Raw genomic sequence first — 19,876 nt, 5'->3', positions numbered from 1 at the left:
GACTCATCCTTTGCTTTTTCTTTCTACTCTGATGAGTATTTCCTAAATATGAAGAACCCCTGCTATTTATGAATGCAGCCCTGGTAAACAGAAAAAGCCCACCCCATCCCCTCCCAAATGATAATAATGACATATAACTCTTTTTTCATAATAATAATAATTATAACAATAATAATTACAAATAAAAAGTCAGAAATGTTGTAGACCAAGTGGATTCTCAGTATTAAACACTAGTGCAGTTGGGGATTTCCTTTGTGCTTTCACTGTTGGCAATTGTTGAGATGCTTCCTGTGGAGGACAAAATGGAGAACAGAGTCAGTGCAGTGGCTTCAACAGTTTCGTCTATATTGCTTCTCACTCCTTCTTAGAATGTGCTTGTGTAAGTGTAAAGACAGAAAAGGTTCTTAAAAGTAACACATCTTTTTTTGTATTTGCAATAAGCATGGAGCATGCAGAAAACCTGTTACTACAGCTCAGTTGACCAGCAGTAAACTCATTAAGCTATTAGAGACATATTCACTTGTAATGATAGCACACCAACAGTGTAAGCTTGGCTCAGCTGATTCTTCTGAGGGTTGAGGGAATTTGGGACCCCTCCACAGGAGAGACAGGGTCATGAGCAGGCATAGGTGTGAGCCACAGTCATTACTAACTCCTATTATACATATATATATACACACACCTATTTCTGCTTCCAGGTTCCTACCGTGGTCATGTAACACTGTGAGAAAAGCTGAAAAACTGTAAGAAAAACTCCCTGTTACCACATCACAGAGACAGATTTTTTGCCTATCTCAGTGCCTCAGGCTCTGCTTGTACCTGAGGTCACAGTCACTGCCTCTCCTAATACCCCAATGACCAACATCCTCACCCAGACTATGAAACAAGCTCCAACCAAGGGCTCTCTCTCACCCATCACTCGCGTGTCCAGCTCTTTGTCCATCAGCTCCTCGGGGTCTGTGAACTCACTCAGAGTGATTTTGGGGGCATTTTCACTTTGGCTGACAGAGCCAATCATTTCCTGCTCCTTGTCGTGCTGGACTTGGGCATAGATGTTAATCCAAGGGATTTTCCTGTGCAGGAAAGGAAAACAAGAGGTTATATTTTGTAACACAGGGATCCTTGGCATGTCATTGATTAATCAGACCAACTAAACTGAGACCAATCCCACAAATGCAGCACTGGCAGTGATGCAAAGTATCAGCTCTCAGAATGGTGAAAGCACCACAGTGATGTTCTGCTCTGAAAGTGCCATTAGCATCCACTAATTCCAACACCAGTTTAAAGCTACCCCAAATCTCAGGCCACTGCCTTCCTATACTGTGCCCAAAGGCTCCTCCAGCTGTAAACCTAAATGTTCTGGTCCTGCCCTTTTACATTAGGTGTTGTGCACTACTCAATTGCTAGGAATTGCTAGGCTTGTTTCTATTGACAGGCTCACACTGACTCAGTAGGAATTGCCACATCAGAAAAAGTTATAAAGATTTGGTCCTGCCTCAGAGTACAGAGAGGACTTGGACCTCATAATACCCACCCAAAGTCTATTTGTTACCATTTCATTGCAAAAACAGTTTGCCATGCTACGGATCATACAAGTTTGCAGGGACTTATTTTCCCTTGCTGCTAAGGAAGCCAAAAAAGTGAAGGGAGTATTTATTCTTCCTTCTTCAAAGATAAGTTAACTTGGACTCTAAAAGATATCCTTGAAAGTCAGTTAGTTAGATACATAGTTAGATAGGCCAAGACAGATAGTTAGATAGTAATCCCTGGAGGAATGCAAGTTTAAAATGAGAGAACTGAAAAGTAATGTGTTAAGCATTGTGGGGGTTGCTAGGATCATCTGTATGTAGTTGCCTGTTGGAAGGTGACTATTTTTTCTAATGTCCTTAAAAGGACTCTTTGCCATGCAGTCCACACTGCTACAATAAGGAAAATTCAGAGAATTTTTTCAGTTCCTTAAAGCACACAGGAGACAGAAAGAAGATGTGTTCAAAAGACTATATAAAATGACATCTCTTTATGCTAACCCGTCTGCAATCAGAGATTGAAAGCAGTGGAAATTGCCTCAACTCTCATGAATTCAATAGATCTATGCTGATTTCACTCCAGTGAAGTTCTGGCCTCAAACGACTTGTGCTATTGGCTTTATTTGTCATTCTGTTCTTAACCAACAGCAAGTCAGGACATATTTGGGATGTTTAGGAGCAGTTAACAAACCTCATGTTCTTCTCCCTTTCTCCTACTCTCTCCTTCTAACCTTCAGCTATGCCTTACAGATCACTAGAAGACTTATGTCTTCACTACAGAGGGAATGCACTCATTGGATGAGAGAGGACAACTGCATTCCCATTGGATTTAAGTGTCCAGAATATGTCTGGAGGTGTGTCACGCCTGGAGATATTGGAAGACTTAGTTTGGCTTCCAAACAATGCAATGGTAGAGAAGAGATTGTCTTCTGAACTTTGAGAGGAAAGGTGAGAAAATCTCTTTAGAGTTGTGAGGCAGAAAGCCTCCAGGTACTGCAGAGAGTTAGGGAAAAAAGAAACTGAGACGGCTGTACATATATGCATCCATTCACACACCCCTAATCCTGCTATGCCTCCCAGCACAGACACAGGTGGCCACAACATCCCACCACACACCTCTGAGCACATGCACACAGCCTCCTGCACTGTTGTCCCAGGTCACATACATACTGACTGCCCCATTGCCCCACTATTACTCACCACCCATACACACATAGTATTGACCTGTTGTATGCTCAATCTCCCAGAAACAAAACAACTTTTTCACAGATTATTTCCCTACTTTTCCCCCTTCCTTCCTTTTCCACCCAGACCTCCTCAAGAAGCATCTCTCTGGCAGCAATGTTTAACATGCCTGCTGAGTCTATTACTTGATGGACTCATAATAAGGAGTCTGTGTGCAAACCAGCAAAGCACCGATTCTACAAATTTGTAGAATTAAAAATTCATGCAGGCCCATGCTCTCCCCACAACCTTTTCCTGAAAGCAGCAGTTCTGTATTCAGGCTGGGATCACCGTTAATCAGAAAAGTACATATTGCTAATGGACCTCTGCATCATTGAGAGCTAGAGGAAAGCTTTTGTTTTCAAGTCCTTTTTCCATTAAGAATTGTTGCATGCTCTTAATTCTGATCCATTGAGCCAGAGGTTTTAGACAGAGCTGAAAAGTTGCCTTCTGATCTGAAAAACCAAGCTGAGGACACTCTGGGTATCTGACAATCCTCAACTTTGTCAGTTTGCCTAGGGTTTGTCCTGTTTGGGACAGAGCAGATGAGAGGGGACAGCAAATTGGTGAGCTCTGGGCTAAGCAAAACCCATGCTTTAACCACCTTCTCCCTCACCCCCAATTTGTAATACATTCAATTTTCAGACAGATTTTAACAAGGTAGGGTCTTCCCAGCCCTGGAGCACAGCACAAGGCTGACGGCTGCTGTGCTCAAGGGTCAAGATGCTTAAGTAGTACAAGAGTCAGTTTTATGAGCTATAGTAGCATAACATGACCTGGAGACTGCCAAAGCAAAGTGGATTACCAAGCTCCTTATTGCTCTCTGGCAGCCAGAATATGCAAATCCTTCTTCCTGGTAACTGATCTCTGACCACAGAGCCAAAGACGTTAGGCTGAACCTAAGAAACCATCTCACCAAGACACAAAGGAAAGCATGTTTTACAAAGGGTTGTACCTACATCTTGACATGTCCCAGAGAGACTTCTTTGCCCTCCTCATCCTACATTTGGGAGTGAGAGAAATCATCAGCTGCATTCCTAGCACATTATTAAATCAATGCCTTAAACAACTCCCATGTCCCATACCCCATTCACCTAGGAAGCTGTATTCCACCTCACAGAAGCAGAGAGAGGGTTTCAGACTGAAACAAGTAAGACAGGCTGAAGGCCTGGAAATCTGCACCTGAGCAGATTCACACACATGGGTTCTCTGGAAATTGTCCTGGGCCACTGAAGTCAGTGGGAGCTTGGTAACAGATCTTGTGCACAGAATCAAGCATTAGAATCAGTGCCACCCACTGATCTTGACAATGGTTAATGCAAGAGTTTAGAAATGAGGTGAGCTTTAAATCTGGTGACTAGGATACATGCCTGTCTTATCATTCCTTTCTGAATATTGGTTATATCCCACTAACATCATTAGAGAGTACTAGCCTTATCTTGGGCTGCAAAAAAGCTGAAGAGAGAAACATATAGCTGGAATTGGGACAGGAAAAGCTCTAGCTTCCAAGTTTGGAGGAATTACTCATGTTCAGAAAGTTTTGGGGTTTTTTTTAAGTCAGACTCAGCTTATGCTTCTAAGACAATATTTTGCCACTGGGCAGGATCTGGGCACATAGACCATTTAATGCAGTAAGTGCTGTACTGAATGCAAAGTTCCTCCTAAGGAGCTCCATCTGCCTAAAATACATTCTCATAAGGCAGCCCTTCAGCAAACAGGCCATTCTTATCCCATATTTTGTTTCATAGCTTGCAGCAGTAAAGTGCCATGTGCCACCACAGGTCCTGCCTGCTGTCTGGATGCAAAAGGTTTATATTAACATGTGGCAAAGAAAATCTCAACACAGATTCTCAAAGGCATTTTTTTACCACAAACCTTTCTGGCTTTGAGTCTCCTTCCCTTAACATAATTGCACCTTTTCCTCTGCAAGACTAAACTATCCACTTTTCAACATACAAATGAGATATTCTTGCACTGAGGCAGTTGGCCAGATGGATATAGACTGTATGAAGACATCCATCATGTGATTTTTGACTAAGTCTGCATTGCGTAGCTCAGTACTCAGTGAGCACACAGGGTTCCCATTTCCGGTCTGTGGTTCAAACAAATCTGCTGAAGTAGGTCACAGCTTGATTTCTGAGCTCTTGGTGAGCCTTCAGAGCACTAGGTTTGTGGTGGAAGGGCAGTAGATGGTCTTCTCTCTAGATATGAGAAATACGGAACTATACCGGTCTAAGCCTTAGGCCAGCATAACTTGCTCTACACCTGCAATCCAGGCACTGCTCTGCCTAGATTGCCTGTAAACCACCCAGTGTCTCCTTTTCCCATCCCCCAAAGTTTCTCAACTTACCTTTTGAATTTGTAGATTAAAAAAACAGCCAAGCCTACAAACACCACAGACAACAACATCAGCATCGCCGAACTGCTATGACCCGTGCTGGAATCAACAAGGGGTGCTGCAGGAGGAAAGGCAGAGCATTACATTTACAAGATATTATTAGGGAACACATAAATACCAGAGTTGAGCTCAACTCTGTCTTTGCTACATCTGCTTTATCACCACTGCATGGTGCTGTTTTCAGCAAGTCCAATCAGGAGAAAACAAACTGATTCTCTTGTCCTTTGAAAGCCAAGCTCCTTTTTCAAGACAGTGCAGTCTAACATCTCCTAGTGAAAAGGCACAGCAAGCCATGCTTAGCTGAATGGCTGATCACTCCTGTATTAACACTCTGGGCTATTTCTCTTCAGGCTTTTCAAGGGGCTGGAGTGGAAATGAAATTTGTGAGGAGTGGTTAAATGCATGTCTATTCCCCTTTGGAGAAGCTACCTCAGAGCATCCATGAACAGCATGACTCCCATCTTCCAAGGACATGTGTCTGTCTCACATGTGACAAGGATCTGGTCTTGTGAGAAGCCTCAAGGTTCAGCCCTGTATTGGACCTTACAGACTTTTTAATTGAGTCAGTTTTCATAATGTGGAGGAGCCCAAAGCAATAATCCTGGACCCAAGCACGCACTACATTATAACATTTTGGAGATTTGATCCATCTATCCTTGACATTTTGGGTGGGCTAAATGAAGTGTATTACTATACGTTGTTTATGCAGCTATTCCCACAGCTCATCAGAGCAGACCATCTTAACGGCCTGAGCACTGTGCTGAGAATCAAGAGGCTGATGAGAAGTCTCTAATGATGCACAAATGATTATAAGTAGCAGCTGAGTGTTTCTCACTCTGCATAAATATTTGCATTTGTTTTTTTACTGTTCTCTATTTTTTTTCTGTCACCCAAAAGATGGGAACAGAGTCTATGCAAATAGACTCACTTCTGGTTCCATTGCCAAATTTTCACACCTAAGAGTCTGATCCTGCCAGTATTCTGCTTCTACTACTTCTATGGACTTTTTTTTGGAAAAGAACTGACTCTCATTTCACCTGAGTCAAAATAGTATTGGAATGGTCATGAAACAAATGTAGCACCACCCACGGGGGGGTGTGTGAGAGTAATTGAGCACTGTAAGCTAACAAACCCAGATTCTGAACCTGCAGACTGCAGATATTCGGATCTCATTCCCAGTTTTGCTAATTAACTCATTCCAGCCCACTCCTATTAATGTCTGACTCTCATCCCCAAACAACAGTCAGAGTGAAGGCAAAAAGGCATTACCTGTAGGATAGCTCACCAGTCTTGGTTTAGCTCAGCTCTTGGCTCTCTGAGAGTCTGAAGTGTATTACCCTGGGACATGAATCCCAATTTTTCGGAGAGGCTATCAGCAATGTCACATGCACAAGATCCCACATTTCAGATAATTGCAAGGGCAGTCATAAAAAGCAAGGGCAAAAATAAATCCATCATCTCCTCTGTAGCAATCACTGTCTCAGCAATAGCTGAGGGCTTCACACTATGCCGGCCGAAATTCTCAGCAGTAGCTGAGAGCTTCACACTAGGGTGGTTAAAAGCAAAGGGGGTGATGAAGCTTAAAGCAACTATTCATTACTCTGCAAAAATGGAGATAGGTAGCATTGAAATTTAAATAAGTTCTAAATTGTAGAAGTCAATATTCAGGCACGCATTTCCTGTAAGAGGCCTAGATCTTCTTTTCATGAGTACTTTGCCCCTATAAAGCTTTTCGGCTAGTCATAACATTAACAAGTCCTTTGCAATAAAGATTTGATCCAATATCCATGAAAGTTAGTAATACTCCCACTGAATTCCACAGGTGCCCAATGAGGGCTTAATAGAACACCATTCACCTGATTGTCTAAAACACTTGAAAAACCTCAATGCACTAGTTAATTAAGCCATAGAGAACTCTTAAAAGGTACTTTTAAGACTTGTACAAACTGGTGCATGAAGATGCCACTGCTGGATTCTGTTTTTAACACTTCCTCCTTCTACCACAGACATGTCTCAATACAATCAGTCCTACATATCCTAGTAGCACATACCAAACTGTGAGTGCTCTGATGTAGACTGGTTCTCCTGGAGTCGTCTGAAGCCTCAAGAGAACCACGGCTATGCATTTGACTCCACACTCACCTAATGTTAACTGAGTAACATACACAATGACTTCAACACCAGGCTTCAGTTCAAACTGGACCAGATTCTGGTTGAGAGCATTAAAAAGGATTTCTACCACCTGATGAAATAATAAGAGATACAGGTAGTTACAATATAGAAGACAGCAAGCTCTGGAGAACGTTCAAAAATGCATGTAGCCTATGAATGGTGACTAACATCTCTTACTGGCTTCGGGAAGAGAAGGGAAGTGAGAGACTGAGGAAGTGGAGAGAAACATGTACATGTGCTTTAGATGGAACTCTGTATTATTGCATCCAAGTCTCCCTACAGGACTTTTGAGACTCATGGAGTATGTTATTATACCTCTCCTGGGAAGCAAGCCAAGAAAGTTAGCAAATCTTTTTTTCTTTTTTTAGGGGGGGAGGGAACGAGGGAAAAGAACTAAGGATCTTTTCACCCTCCACAATGTCCTGTGAGTTTGATCTAATGCACTTGGAAATCACTGACATATTGGACTTTCACTGGTGGATGATGGAACCAAGTTAGGTAGTCGAGCCTCGTAACACTTTTTTACTCACATTGATTCAGGACAATCCTAGTCATGTAGCTCCTGTTTAAATAGGATGCTGGGGATGAGACAATCCAGTTTTGAAGATTAATGGCAAACTTCCCATATTTCTCCTTCATTTAGAAGAGGGGCCTTGGACTGGAGTTTACCCATGGCTCAGCAACCCAGCTATGATGTGTTACTCGGTTGCCTCAGAGCACATACTTGGCATGTCACACTGGAGCCTGAGTTTGTTAATGCCTGGTCTCCCTAGAGTAGTTCTGATGGTCAGGGCACAGCTACTGAGTAGTTCTGATGGCCTATTCTCCAGGGCAGAGCTCCTCAAGCAGAAGCCAACATCAGGTGCCAAAGTACAACTGAGTAGAATGTCAAATAAAACTAGAGCACTAGAGCTTCAGCCTCATGGTCAGCTAGTCAGAAACCTAATCTGAGATGTCTGCATGATACTGATATATGGAATACTGACACAACAGCTTGTTCGGAGGGAATTCTAATCCTACTGAACAGGATGGAAATGACTCCAAGAAAATCCCTCCAAAAATCCTTCCAAACCTTCCCTCCACAATGCATCTCTTCAGCACACTCACCACCATAAATTTGAGAGGCCAGCTTTGCTAGCTTCCTAGGACAAATGTACTACTCAGAGGGGACTGACTTTGCTCAGTGGGTGACAAGAGCTTTCACAGAATTCAGCAGTCCTCTGAATTATTTAATGTTTCATCACAGAAGTGTTACTCCTCCGAGAGTTACTTGGAGATGGACTCACACATAGCTTGCACGCAGTAAAAACGTTGCATACAAGAACATTAGCTAGAGCTAAGCAGCCTTTCCAGCAGTACTTCACTCCTTTGCCTTTATAGAGCTGATTTAATCACTTGGTAATTCTAGCATGAAAGCTTCAGCAGACTAGTGCTGTTGTTCCTCGCTCTTCCCTTGCCTGCATATCACTGTTGCTATTCATCACTGTAATTACCTATTTATCTAAATGGATGGATATTGTAACTTCCAAATATAGTTTGCACACGCCATTCGCTGCTGCAGAAAAAAGAGGTCTTGTTCCAGTGATATACGAGCTGAAGAGCCTGATTTATTTTTAGTAAACCTCAGTATATTATCTTGCTGCTTTAGTCTCTGTCTATTAGCATTCCTCCAGGGAGTAGAGGGAGTACATATCCAAGGTTCCTTTGGCCATAACTACTGTAATAAGGACACACCACTGATCTAGGAAGAACCACCACTGGTAGACTGTGACATATCTCAGTGAGGTATTAGAAAAGCCTGTTTTTCCCCTGAAAATTATTTTCTTTAATGCCATAAACTATACTGCCACAGTCCAAGATGCCTCCAGTTCCATCACACTTATTGTAAGTCATTTCCAATGCTGCACAAGTTAAGGGCCCATCTGCAAATGGTATGATAGGAATGAATGTTCCATGAATCCATCTTTCCTTACTTGCTCCAGATCAGCCTCACTGCTTTTCCTCCTCTCTGTTGTGTTTTTATGGGGCAGTATGAAGAGTTCAGCAGAAGTAGGCAGCCCAGGAAATACAGCTACCAAGATCTGTTCATCAGGGATACCAGTCACCTAAAAGAAAAGTAAAAAGGAGGTCTCTAGCTGCTATTCTGTTATTGATGTTTCCATTCACTACAGGAAACTGTGCTCCCATCAAATTATTACTTGCCAGTTCCACTGTAGGTGTTGTGGTCCTAATGAGCTGTTCTACCCATTTGGTGGGTCAGAAATAGAGGTTCTGCTAATGATTCACTCTACTTCATTTCTAGAAGTAAATGTAGCCTTGACAACACCCCTGGACCCAAAGATCCCAAACCCAAAGTCCAAACCTGCCATGTCTCCAGATCTGAATTTTCCACATAGTCCTTTTCACTACAAAAGATTGACTCGATGTCAGATCCAGAGAGCCTGGCTCAGAGCGACCACTTGTAAGAGTGCATCTAATAGGGACATACGAAGAAAATTACCAGCAATCACCTTCTAATATCAGGTTATGGGGATCCACATTTGCCATACGTGAACAACTTAATGTCTCCAGTGGGAGACTTTCCACTACTGGGGCTGATCAGGAGCGCTGTGCTAGGAACTTCTCAGTTTGCTGAACCAAGAGTCAGTTCCACACCTGACTCTCACAACTGTCTTCAGCATGACCTGCCCACTGAGGCTACCACCCTCTCTCCCCAAATCCAAGCTGTGCATCCTCAGTAGGGCAGGAAGCCTCTCCTCCCTCAGAAACTCTCTGCTATATGAGCCTAACCCCATTAGCTCCCTGGTCCTACCCCACCTCAAGCTCCTTGGCCTCATTCCTGAACTGGAATGTATCAATGGGGCAGCCCATTGGGGATCCGTCCTATAAGCACAGACCACAGGCTGCAACCAAATAGTCACAAAAGGATATACAGGCAAGCACTTCTACATGATTTTTACTGTTGTCTGTAACCATTCATAGTTACAACCTAATTAATTTCTTTTTTCTGCAAGCCTGACTCTGAATACAGTAAAAGTGAACAACAGTTTAAACAAATGAACTTAGTGTTTTCTCAGGATGGGAAAACAATCAAGGAAACTCTCATAAACTGAGAATTTTGAGTGGGCTGCAGATGAGAGAAGCTGAGCAGGAATGTACTTTTCCTGTAAAAATAATCAGCCCCCATTTCTAAGAACAGCTGTAGCTGAAGCAAAAAAAAGCAAGATATGTTTTTGGCAGAATGTAAAAAACACAAAAGCTTGCCTAAATCTATCTCCTGATTTCATACAAAACCAAAGTCCCCGTCTATTCGATAACATAAATTATTCTGTCCCCTTTCCTGCAAGAGTATGAGTGCTAGTTTACATATTCTAATTAATCTCAAAGGAAGATTCAGTGTCTTCCACCCACAGAAGTGTCTTTGTCCTATATCTTAAAAGTAAGTTTATTTTCCCTCTGAATCCTCATTTTTTGCCCCAGTTGGAAAGGGAGTAGAGCTTTACAACATTCACCAGTTGCTACACTTAGCTGCATTAGAAGACTGAGTATCAGGAAGAGGTAAAAATATCTTCCTCATGCATCCAACATACTACAATGTCTGTCTTCTGGAATGAAGTGGATCAGCTGTTTAACAACACACAGTAACACTATCCAAATGGTTGGAGTAGCAAGCAGTAAATACTGTAATATCAATTTGGCAAAATAAGATTAATAATGATGCTATTACAATCTAGAATTTGTAAAGTCCTCAAGGATATTAAAAGCTAAAAAGCACCACAGAAACATTAATAAAAGTAATTATAATATTTCCACAAAATTCCCAAAATAGTTTGCCTCTGTAGAAAGATCCAGCATATTAAGAAGCTTTTTGTCAATTTGAAATTATAGTTTCATTACTACTACCATTCTTTCCCATTCTTTTAAGCTAGCATGTTGAAAAAGTGCACAGCCTACTCATTATTAGTACAGAAAAGGAAACAGATGTTCACCTGTGTTAGAGCTCTCTTGATGACTTTGCCAATGTCTTGTCTCCATTCAGGGATGTCAGGGTTATGGTAGTCCAAGTTGGGAGAAAATGACAGGAGCTGAGATTGAAAATACTCTGGAATAGAAAAACAGTATTTATGAGAAGATTGAATGGGCAGTGTTCAGGGGGGTGCAGAAGACTATAGGAAGACCACAATTAAATTATCTTAAAGCAAGAAAGAGAGGAAAGGCTGAAGGGAGAAAAAGGGCTGGCTAACACTAAGCAGGACAGAAAACTTGAAAGGAAAGAATTCTTATAAAGGTTCCTATACAGGACATTTTGCCCTAATGCAAATTTACGGCTTTTCCCAGAAGAAATGGAAGCAAGAATGAGAGAGGTGAGAGGATGCCTTCCCTTGATGATGCCTCTGGGCTTTGTAATTTTTGCCACTCAACTTCATCAGATTCTGCTTACAAGGAAGTTGACCAGTAAATAAGGAGGCATCTGGCTGAAATTTGGAAGGTCTGTGCAATTGCATGCATTGTGCTCTGCAGAACAAACACTTACTGTAAGTAATGTTTCCAAAAGCAGGTATTATCTGTTTGCTCTCCTGGAGGGAAGCCATGAGTGGTTAATACCCCAACAAATGAGAACCCAGTGGTGCTAATGACTGGCTAATCAAGCAATGGCTATTCATGAAACACTTTGAAATTACTTCCTAATTGACTGATTGCAGGGAGGAAGAAAAACTTCTTAGACTTCAAATACAGAACAATTCAAATTTTTCTCCAATTCCAACTCTCTCCTCTGGTGTCACCAGAGACCAAGCCTGGAATCCTTATGACTACTGTGCACAATGGATTTGGGCCAGTGGGAGGCACAGATCCAGGATGGGAATCACACTCAGATATAAGTTCTCAGGGTAGAAGACTCTCTGTTTTTGGAGATGTGCTGTGCCTCACCTTGAAGCACCTTATCTCCAGACACTTCAAATAAGTAACATTAATCATCTGTACGAAGGTACCAATTTTAGATCAAGATAAACCAGCAAGACTATAAATGAGGAAATTCACAGAATAGCAGGGATGTGCCAGCACAGCATTTATGTTGCATCTTTTGCAAGATCTGTTCTTTCTTTTTAAATGGTGCAGTATATTTTTAAATAAAACAAGCATCAAAGAGAGCAGGGAAACTCTCTCAAGTTCTGAAGGCTTAAACCAGAGCCTGACATATGAAGCCTTTGACTTTTGAACCCTAAGTACCATGTCCAATTTATTTTTTGAGTAAGTTCTGGTCTGTTAATCACAATTTGAGAAAACCCTGAATAAATAATCTCCACTGCTAACACCAGAAAGCCATGCATTCCTGCCTAGAGTCATAATACAGGACACAGATTTGGATACAAATTTAGCAGAGCACGTGTTTACCAAAGGTGTCACTCGTTTGTGTACTCAGACTTGAACTGATAACCAGACTGGGGATCTGGAAGGACTCCTTTCTTAGATCAGGTCAGTCTGCAGCATGGCACTGCATAGTACTATTTGGACATTCCAAGTGGATCAATTACTCTTTGTGATAAAGCTCAAAGCTTTGGATCTTTTAAATAGAATGGCAAAACTTCTTATAAGGTGTTTAAAAACAGAGAGTGAGGAACGCTCTTTGGGACCTACCGGGACCAAAGATTGAGATCACATGTGGGGACCCCTCTCAGATATACTTGATTAAGTTTCATTCCAGAAACTAGTGGAAAGATGCAAGTTTCCCAGAAGTAAACACTGCATTTTGGAATGCTCAAAATGATCAAGTAGAGGGTTACTTACATTTGCTAATAGCAAGTTTGAGTATTACTAAATCATAGTAAGAAATTATTAAAATGCATTGCATTTCACAGCCAGGCAATCAATAAGTATCTGTTTAGCTGGTTGTTAAATCTGAGCATACAGCTTTCCAGTCACCAGCAGGACATTTATTTCTATTTAATTACTGAAACAAGACACACATAGTTCAAGCACACAGTGCAACCCGAGTTATTTGAAGCCCAGATCTCTCAATAAAACTTGCTATCCAAAGAAAAGCTCGCCCTCCAATGCTGGATGCCAATAACTGGATAAGGAAAATGAAGACTAGCCCAGGGTGGAAATTATTCTCTGGAGAAATCTCAAAGTCCTGGCCAAAACTGCTGAAAGAGCCTTTCCACTCAGCCTTTATCAAGCCCCAGACTGGGTAAGCTCCATGGTCTGCCAAAGGGTGCTTTTTGGAGCCCATGATGTGCAGATATGGCAAGAACATACCAAACAGTACCCACAGGGAAGTGCAGTGGACACACTCAGACCTCCAGCTGTGGCATAGAAGATGGACAGAGATACCAATAATAGTAATTTCTGCCCCCTGTTTTGCAGACCCCTCCAGACCCCTGCTGTTTATACAGTCACTGTATAAAGAGAAACACCAGCTGTATTCAGGCCACCTTAATGATGCACTATGACTACTTCTTTCCGCAGCTAGGAAGCAGAGGGAAGGCAGTCTGGCTACAGCTCTAAGTGTTTTTTCTTTTGGGAGTTCCCAGTGAGGGTGTGCAGACAGACCAATAGGCAAAGGAAGCACCAGTCACTTTACTACAGTGCTAAGCTTACAAATTTGACTAGCTGCCCCATTTAATTCACTTCTGTATTTTGTGATCATGACACATCTGAGCTACTTCATTTGCAGTTTGTCTTCAGAGGTTCCTCCAGGCACTAGGGAGTTCAGAGAGTTCATTTTATTTTAGCAGAGACTATCTGTTCTTCACCTCTAGATACCCCATGAGATCTGATTGTAAAAGGCTGAGGGTACCATGCACTGCGATCTCCTTGGTGTCTTGGATGAGGGTGTTGCCCGCAGAAACCTGCACAGTGACAGTGTTCATCCCCTCCACTGCGAAGAGGTATGAGATGCTGCTCTCCAAGGTGATGAGGGGCTGCAAGAGGTAAACACAGATGGTAATTTCAAAATCAGGATGAGATTAACTCAGGATCAACAACATGCACCTGACTAATCCACCAGGCCATGATATCCTTCCTCCCTCATACAGGAATGGTGCTCCGAGCTTGCGTGTCCTGCTAAGGCCTAAATGCAGCCCAAACACCAGCCAGTAAGAACTGTCCCACTGGCAAAGGTTTCTCTCACTTCAGTAAATGCTTCCCGAAATATTCTTCCGCTGAACTGCAACCCATTATGCTATGAATACCGCAGTAGAGCACTGTCAGCAATTGCAGAATTAGCACTGCAGAATGCAGTGTTGTGCACACACAGGCATGCACGCTCAGCACAGTTGCTACATGAGCCGTGCAAAACACAGGGTCCAGCTCAAACCAGTATTTGAATATAAACCAAAGATGCAGATGCTTCTTCAAACAATCCATATTGTTCAGATTCAGGACCAGCCCTTGCTCTTACGAGCACAAATCCATCTATCTATCTCAGAGCAACTCTGCTCATGACAGAGTGACGGCACCCAGCATTGCCCTGTCGATGCTTTGAGCCTGTAAGCTATCTCCAACCATAAGCTGGCAAACCATGCTAACAAGGCTGAAAGCATGGCATAATACCTGCTGACACTGCTGTCTGATTGTGGCTGAATGGTTTCCAAAGTTGACCTGCATTTAGCCAGCTCAGAGCCCTGGCAGAGACGGCTGGCTTTATCTGCACCTTCTGAAACAAGAATGTCCTTGACAGCACTGCAGCTCTCCTCTTTGCACAGGAAACTCTCACACTGCTACACATCTAGATGAAAAAAGTGCACCATGTTTGGGAAAAGAGATTTGCATATTGAAAATCAAAGGTCTAGCCCTTGCAGTGCCATTGATCTGACAGCTAGTCTATAGACAAATCTCTTGGTTTAGATTAAACCATTAAAATGGAAATAGTGATACTAGCCTCCAGTGCAAAAGCACTTAGAGGTCTAAGAGGACAGATAAAACCATTGTACCATTGCTATTGTCCCTTCATCACATGCCAGTTTCCAGAGGAAACCCCCCTGAACATTCACCTTCCAGCTCTCACAATTCATCCCATCAGACTGCCAATTTACCTACATTTCACAACAGTGGCCATACGTGCCATTTTCATAGCCAAATCAAAATTGCCACTGGTATACACCAGGCTGGCAAACACATTTCCCTCCCTGCAGAATGTCACGTTCCTTGTACCACTTCATCCATGAGCTGAAAAAGCAGTAGAAAAAAATTAAATCTGTTTGATCACAGGAGACTCACAGACCAAGTCAGCAAGGGTGCCAGCTTGTGCTAGCCCTGGAGGCCTAGCTAACATACAGTGAGACATGCACACATCCTGGACGAGCAGAATGGGCCTATATCAAACTGCATGATATTAGCAATCTTCCTGGAGGTTACAGGTTGTGATTCTGTGCAAAGGCGGATAAGAGGAACCAGTCTAGCCTTTAAAATTACATTTTTTCCTCTTTGTATGTGTGTATGCTGGACATTCCATTATCATGGATGATTTCACCTCCATCATGGAGTTTCAACATTCAGCCAAGTCCTTAATTTTAATTCAAGCACCAAGACCTGGAGACTAACTCTAAATTAAATCAAGTAGTTTAAGGTTCATTTGCTCAAACCTATTAGACAGCTGGACACATTTATTAAACTGGACCTGTGTTAATCCAAGCAAATTGGCCTTTGGGTATACTGCAAAAATTAGCACAGTGGAAATTCAGTACAATGGTTCCAGCAGGGCAGGGAGGGCAGCAGAAGAGTCTCAGCCAGGTCATCTGAGTCTAAGACAACGTTCGCCTGTGCAGCAGCAGAGAAAGTACCTTAGTGAGACTGCACAGTGACACAAGACACGTCTGGTTCTGCCTGGGATGCCTACAGGCTGAACAGGAAAAGAAGCTGCAATCCCTCAGCATGGAACCAGAATACATCTTCTAACAATACCAGTCACTATGCACAATGTTACACACTTCATCCTGTAATTAACACACAAATCAGTGTCCCCATCTTCCACCTGTACTAAGAGCACCACAGTTTGCCCATGAGTGGGCACAGAGAAGGATCTGACACGTACATTAAACATCCCAGAAGGAATTTTGATGTGATGCAGACTGTTGTCCTGAAAAAAAAAAGGTGGCTGCTGCTGTTATGTCTATATCTTTTGCCATACTTCTGTCAGAGTTGAAGTTGAATTACATTTCATAAGGTAGCTGGAGATAACGCTTTGCAAAGAATGAAAGGTGTTTTGGGTCTTTGATGCGGGCACAACTAAGTGGTATTATCGGGATCAGCTACTCCAGGTACAGCTATGTCCAAAGCATCCATCCCAAACACATCCATATCTGCTTGTACTCTGTTGTCTATGGGACTGAAATTTAAGCTAGAAGATAAAACAGATACCAGATCATATTTACAACCGAGATGCAAGCACCATGAGAGCTGCATGGAAATCTTCAGCAAACACCACTGCCTTTGCTCTACCTTTTCTAGATTACTTTCTATTTAAAAAAATAATTTTTAAGGTCCTATTCACAACCAACTTCTATATTAAGGACAAAAGCAATGGCAGGAAAACTGACACCTGGGTACACTGGAGGGTTTAAGCAGTTGATCAAGTTACCAGTACCTAAATTGTCTCAGGTGTACTTTAATGGCTGTCCACGTGCGAGCTCTAAGCCAAAAATATCTGAACTGTAATGTGATTTTGTATCCGCTCTTTCAGTGCAGTATAAACTGTGTGGAATTACCTGGTACTTGTCACAGACTCGATGTGTGTATGTGGGTGATTGCCACAACTTAGCTAGGGCACAGCAACTTGCCAAGTTATAGTAAGTGTTTTTTATTCCTGAGCTCTTCCAGTGCCTCAAACACAAAAAAAAGGTGAGTTCTTACAGTAAGCTTCCTAACTTGATGTAAAATCCCAGTAGATACCACATTTACTGGTTCTGGTTTTTTCTCCTGCTACTGTTGGTAGCTAGGGTAAGAGGTTAAAATGCAAGCACCTTTGTGAAAGAGAAAATGAAATACTTGTGTGCCTGCTACTTTTTATCTCAAGTTCCATATTTCATGTAAAATCCCTGTTTTTTTCTCCTGTGATCTCACCTCAGTGCCCACCTTTAACTCAATAATGTAGACAATGATGTGACTTAAACTGCTTTTGTAAATAACAGCAAATACTACATTGCAAAATTATCGGCTGTACATTTCACTACTGTAATAATGGAGGAAAGCGCTTGTATGTCAGCTGCCTCACTCCTAGAGCCTGCAATAAAAACCGTAGCTAATAAGCAATCCTGTTCTCTCCATTTGAAAGCATGACAGCAACTTGTAGTTTCACCTACTTCAATTATTGATAAAAAAAGCTCTTTATAATAAATTTTTGCCAAACATTTAAAAATTCACTACAAAGAAGTCTCACTTCTCTCTCTAATAGATCCAAGACTGCGAACAATGGTCATGGACGGACACAAACAATTCATTGACAGTCTAGCTTGAAATTCTAGATACAACTAGTTATTTGAACACCAACAGCTTTAAAGTATTGTGTTGGAATCCAGCATTATATACTGCATACTGGTACATAATGGAAACGCCCATGGTAATTTGAACACCAGCAGTTTTTAAACACTGTGTTGAAAGCCAGTATTATCCCATATATAGTGGTATATAACTCAGTTAAGTTGCAAGTGAACACTGGTAATAACAGTGGTCTTCAAAGCTCAGTAGGGCTGATAACAACCAGATGTAAAAAAGTAATGACTTCTAAGGACAACATGAGACAGGAGGAAATAAACTTGCAAAGGCTGAAGTTCAGATAATGACAACTCTTTTTAGATAAGGAAAAAACTAAAACACAAACCAAACAAAGGCAAGAAGTTTTTATTAGGGCTGAGAGAGTTCCCTGTCTGGTGCAACAAGCTTTGGAAGTAAAAATCAACCAAAGGGCAGCTGTACCTTGGTGCTGTTACCAAACCACCAGAAGTAGGTAAGCGTGCCTGCCTGGCTGGGCCAAACTACTGCAGTTATGTTGACATCCTTATTTCTGATAGCAACAAAGGGGACACTCAGATGGACGTGCTCCACTGGACCTGTGGGAAGAGATAGTTCATTATTAGAGGCTTTGAGTTAAATCCTCCCTGTGCAGTTGTGAACAGCAAGGATCTTTCCTTTGAATAAATCAAATGTGTCATGTCAGCAGTGAGACTCTATTATAGCAATACAAGACAATTTCAGCAGTCAATAAGCAAAAGAAAAAGAAACAAGATAAATAAACAAAAAATCACACATTTTTTTCTCACTCTTAATTCTAGGGGAGCCAGAAATGCACCTTTTCCAAAGTGCTAACTGCAGACAGGGTCAGCACTGTGTTTAGAAGAATTTTTTAAATGCAGTTTGAGCGCGAACAATAAACTGGCTTTGCACTGGGTAGGGCAAGCTGCTATTAAAAGCCTGAGGGAAAGGACACGAGAGAAAGAAGGTGTTTTCTTGAAAACATATACCCAAGAAAATATATATCCCAAGATTTGTGGGAAAATCATTTAAGCCAAGATGATTTAAATCTGATTATATATTAGGCATTTATTACTTGATTAAATGCTACCTGACAGTTCTTTAGAAGGTATCCAAAAGAAAGATTCATGATTTTGGAAATACTTGGTATTTTTTTGACTTTGGCCTGACCTTGAGAAATCTTTGGGGAGTCAATTACCACTAGCAAAAAGGCAGGAACTACTTGAAAAATGTGTGCATTGGTGTATCAAAGCATTTAGTAGTCAGAAGAACCTGTTTCTGAAAGACTTAAAAAGTAACAAAGTATCAATGCAAATTTGTGTATAATAAATGCAAATGTCCAGATGAGTCCAGTGCATGAAATTCAGAATTAAGAAGCCAGTTCCTGTCCAGAAAAAACAACATGTGTAAAAAATACTGAGGTTTTGTATGTTAGTTTAAAGCTTTTACTATCTATCTCCATTGTTTTCCTTCTTGTTAAATTTTTTGGTTTTACTGGTGCTGAATTTCAGCTGGTAACTGCTGCATATTAGACAGTGTTACTGAGTCTTTCTGGATGTTACCTTTTAAAACACAGCAAACTGATAGACTATCACTGTGAGAAGGAAAGGATGAAATAAGAAAGAAGTGAGATGAGGTTTTTTTGAATAAGACATTAATTCTGGGAAGCAGGAAATTTGCTGATTTTAACTGAGACGATTTTCTTGTGTTACCTCTCAACTTTTCAAGCATGAAATGGGTACATTAATCAGTTCTCCGTCTACTTGGACTACAAGGATTTTGGAGAGCAAGACCTGTTCTTCTAGCACGAGAGCATACAGCTCCGAGCACAATGGGAGACTATTCTTGCTTCTGGCTCCTAAGAACTTGTTCTTTTTTGTTCCCCCTTTCCAAAGGGGTCTCTCAGCAAGTCACTCCTGAAATCTGCCCATAGCAAGTACTCTGGGTTCCCAAGAACAGTAGGTTCCCCCAAATATTTTGTAATAGTGCATGTAAGAGGAAAAATACTAATATCTTCACTTCCTTTAAAATGAAGGGATGAGCAGCTTGACAGCAGATTCCAAAAAGGTGAAAAGTTGACTGACCA

At 41.7% G+C, this 19,876-nt stretch overlaps 1 protein-coding gene across 1 annotated transcript in view; it reads right to left on the bottom strand.

Moving 5' to 3' along the window:
• Window positions 1-223: 223 nt before the first annotated feature.
• SORCS3 (sortilin related VPS10 domain containing receptor 3) overlaps window positions 224-19,876 on the bottom strand; it is a 311,341-nt gene continuing 291,688 nt past the window's right edge. The window contains exons 20-27 of the mRNA XM_059821073.1: window positions 18,235-18,368; window positions 14,120-14,243; window positions 11,310-11,422; window positions 9,294-9,425; window positions 7,291-7,390; window positions 5,101-5,206; window positions 913-1,073; window positions 224-288 (exon numbers count right to left, since the gene is read on the bottom strand). Coding sequence (XP_059677056.1) covers window positions 224-288; window positions 913-1,073; window positions 5,101-5,206; window positions 7,291-7,390; window positions 9,294-9,425; window positions 11,310-11,422; window positions 14,120-14,243; window positions 18,235-18,368 — 935 coding nt within the window. The remainder of the gene's footprint in view (window positions 289-912; window positions 1,074-5,100; window positions 5,207-7,290; window positions 7,391-9,293; window positions 9,426-11,309; window positions 11,423-14,119; window positions 14,244-18,234; window positions 18,369-19,876) is intronic.

This window comes from Gavia stellata, chromosome 9 (genome assembly GCF_030936135.1).
Source record: "Gavia stellata isolate bGavSte3 chromosome 9, bGavSte3.hap2, whole genome shotgun sequence".
Lineage (NCBI taxonomy): Eukaryota > Metazoa > Chordata > Aves > Gaviiformes > Gaviidae > Gavia > Gavia stellata.
This window is presented reverse-complemented; position numbering and strand designations above follow the sequence as displayed.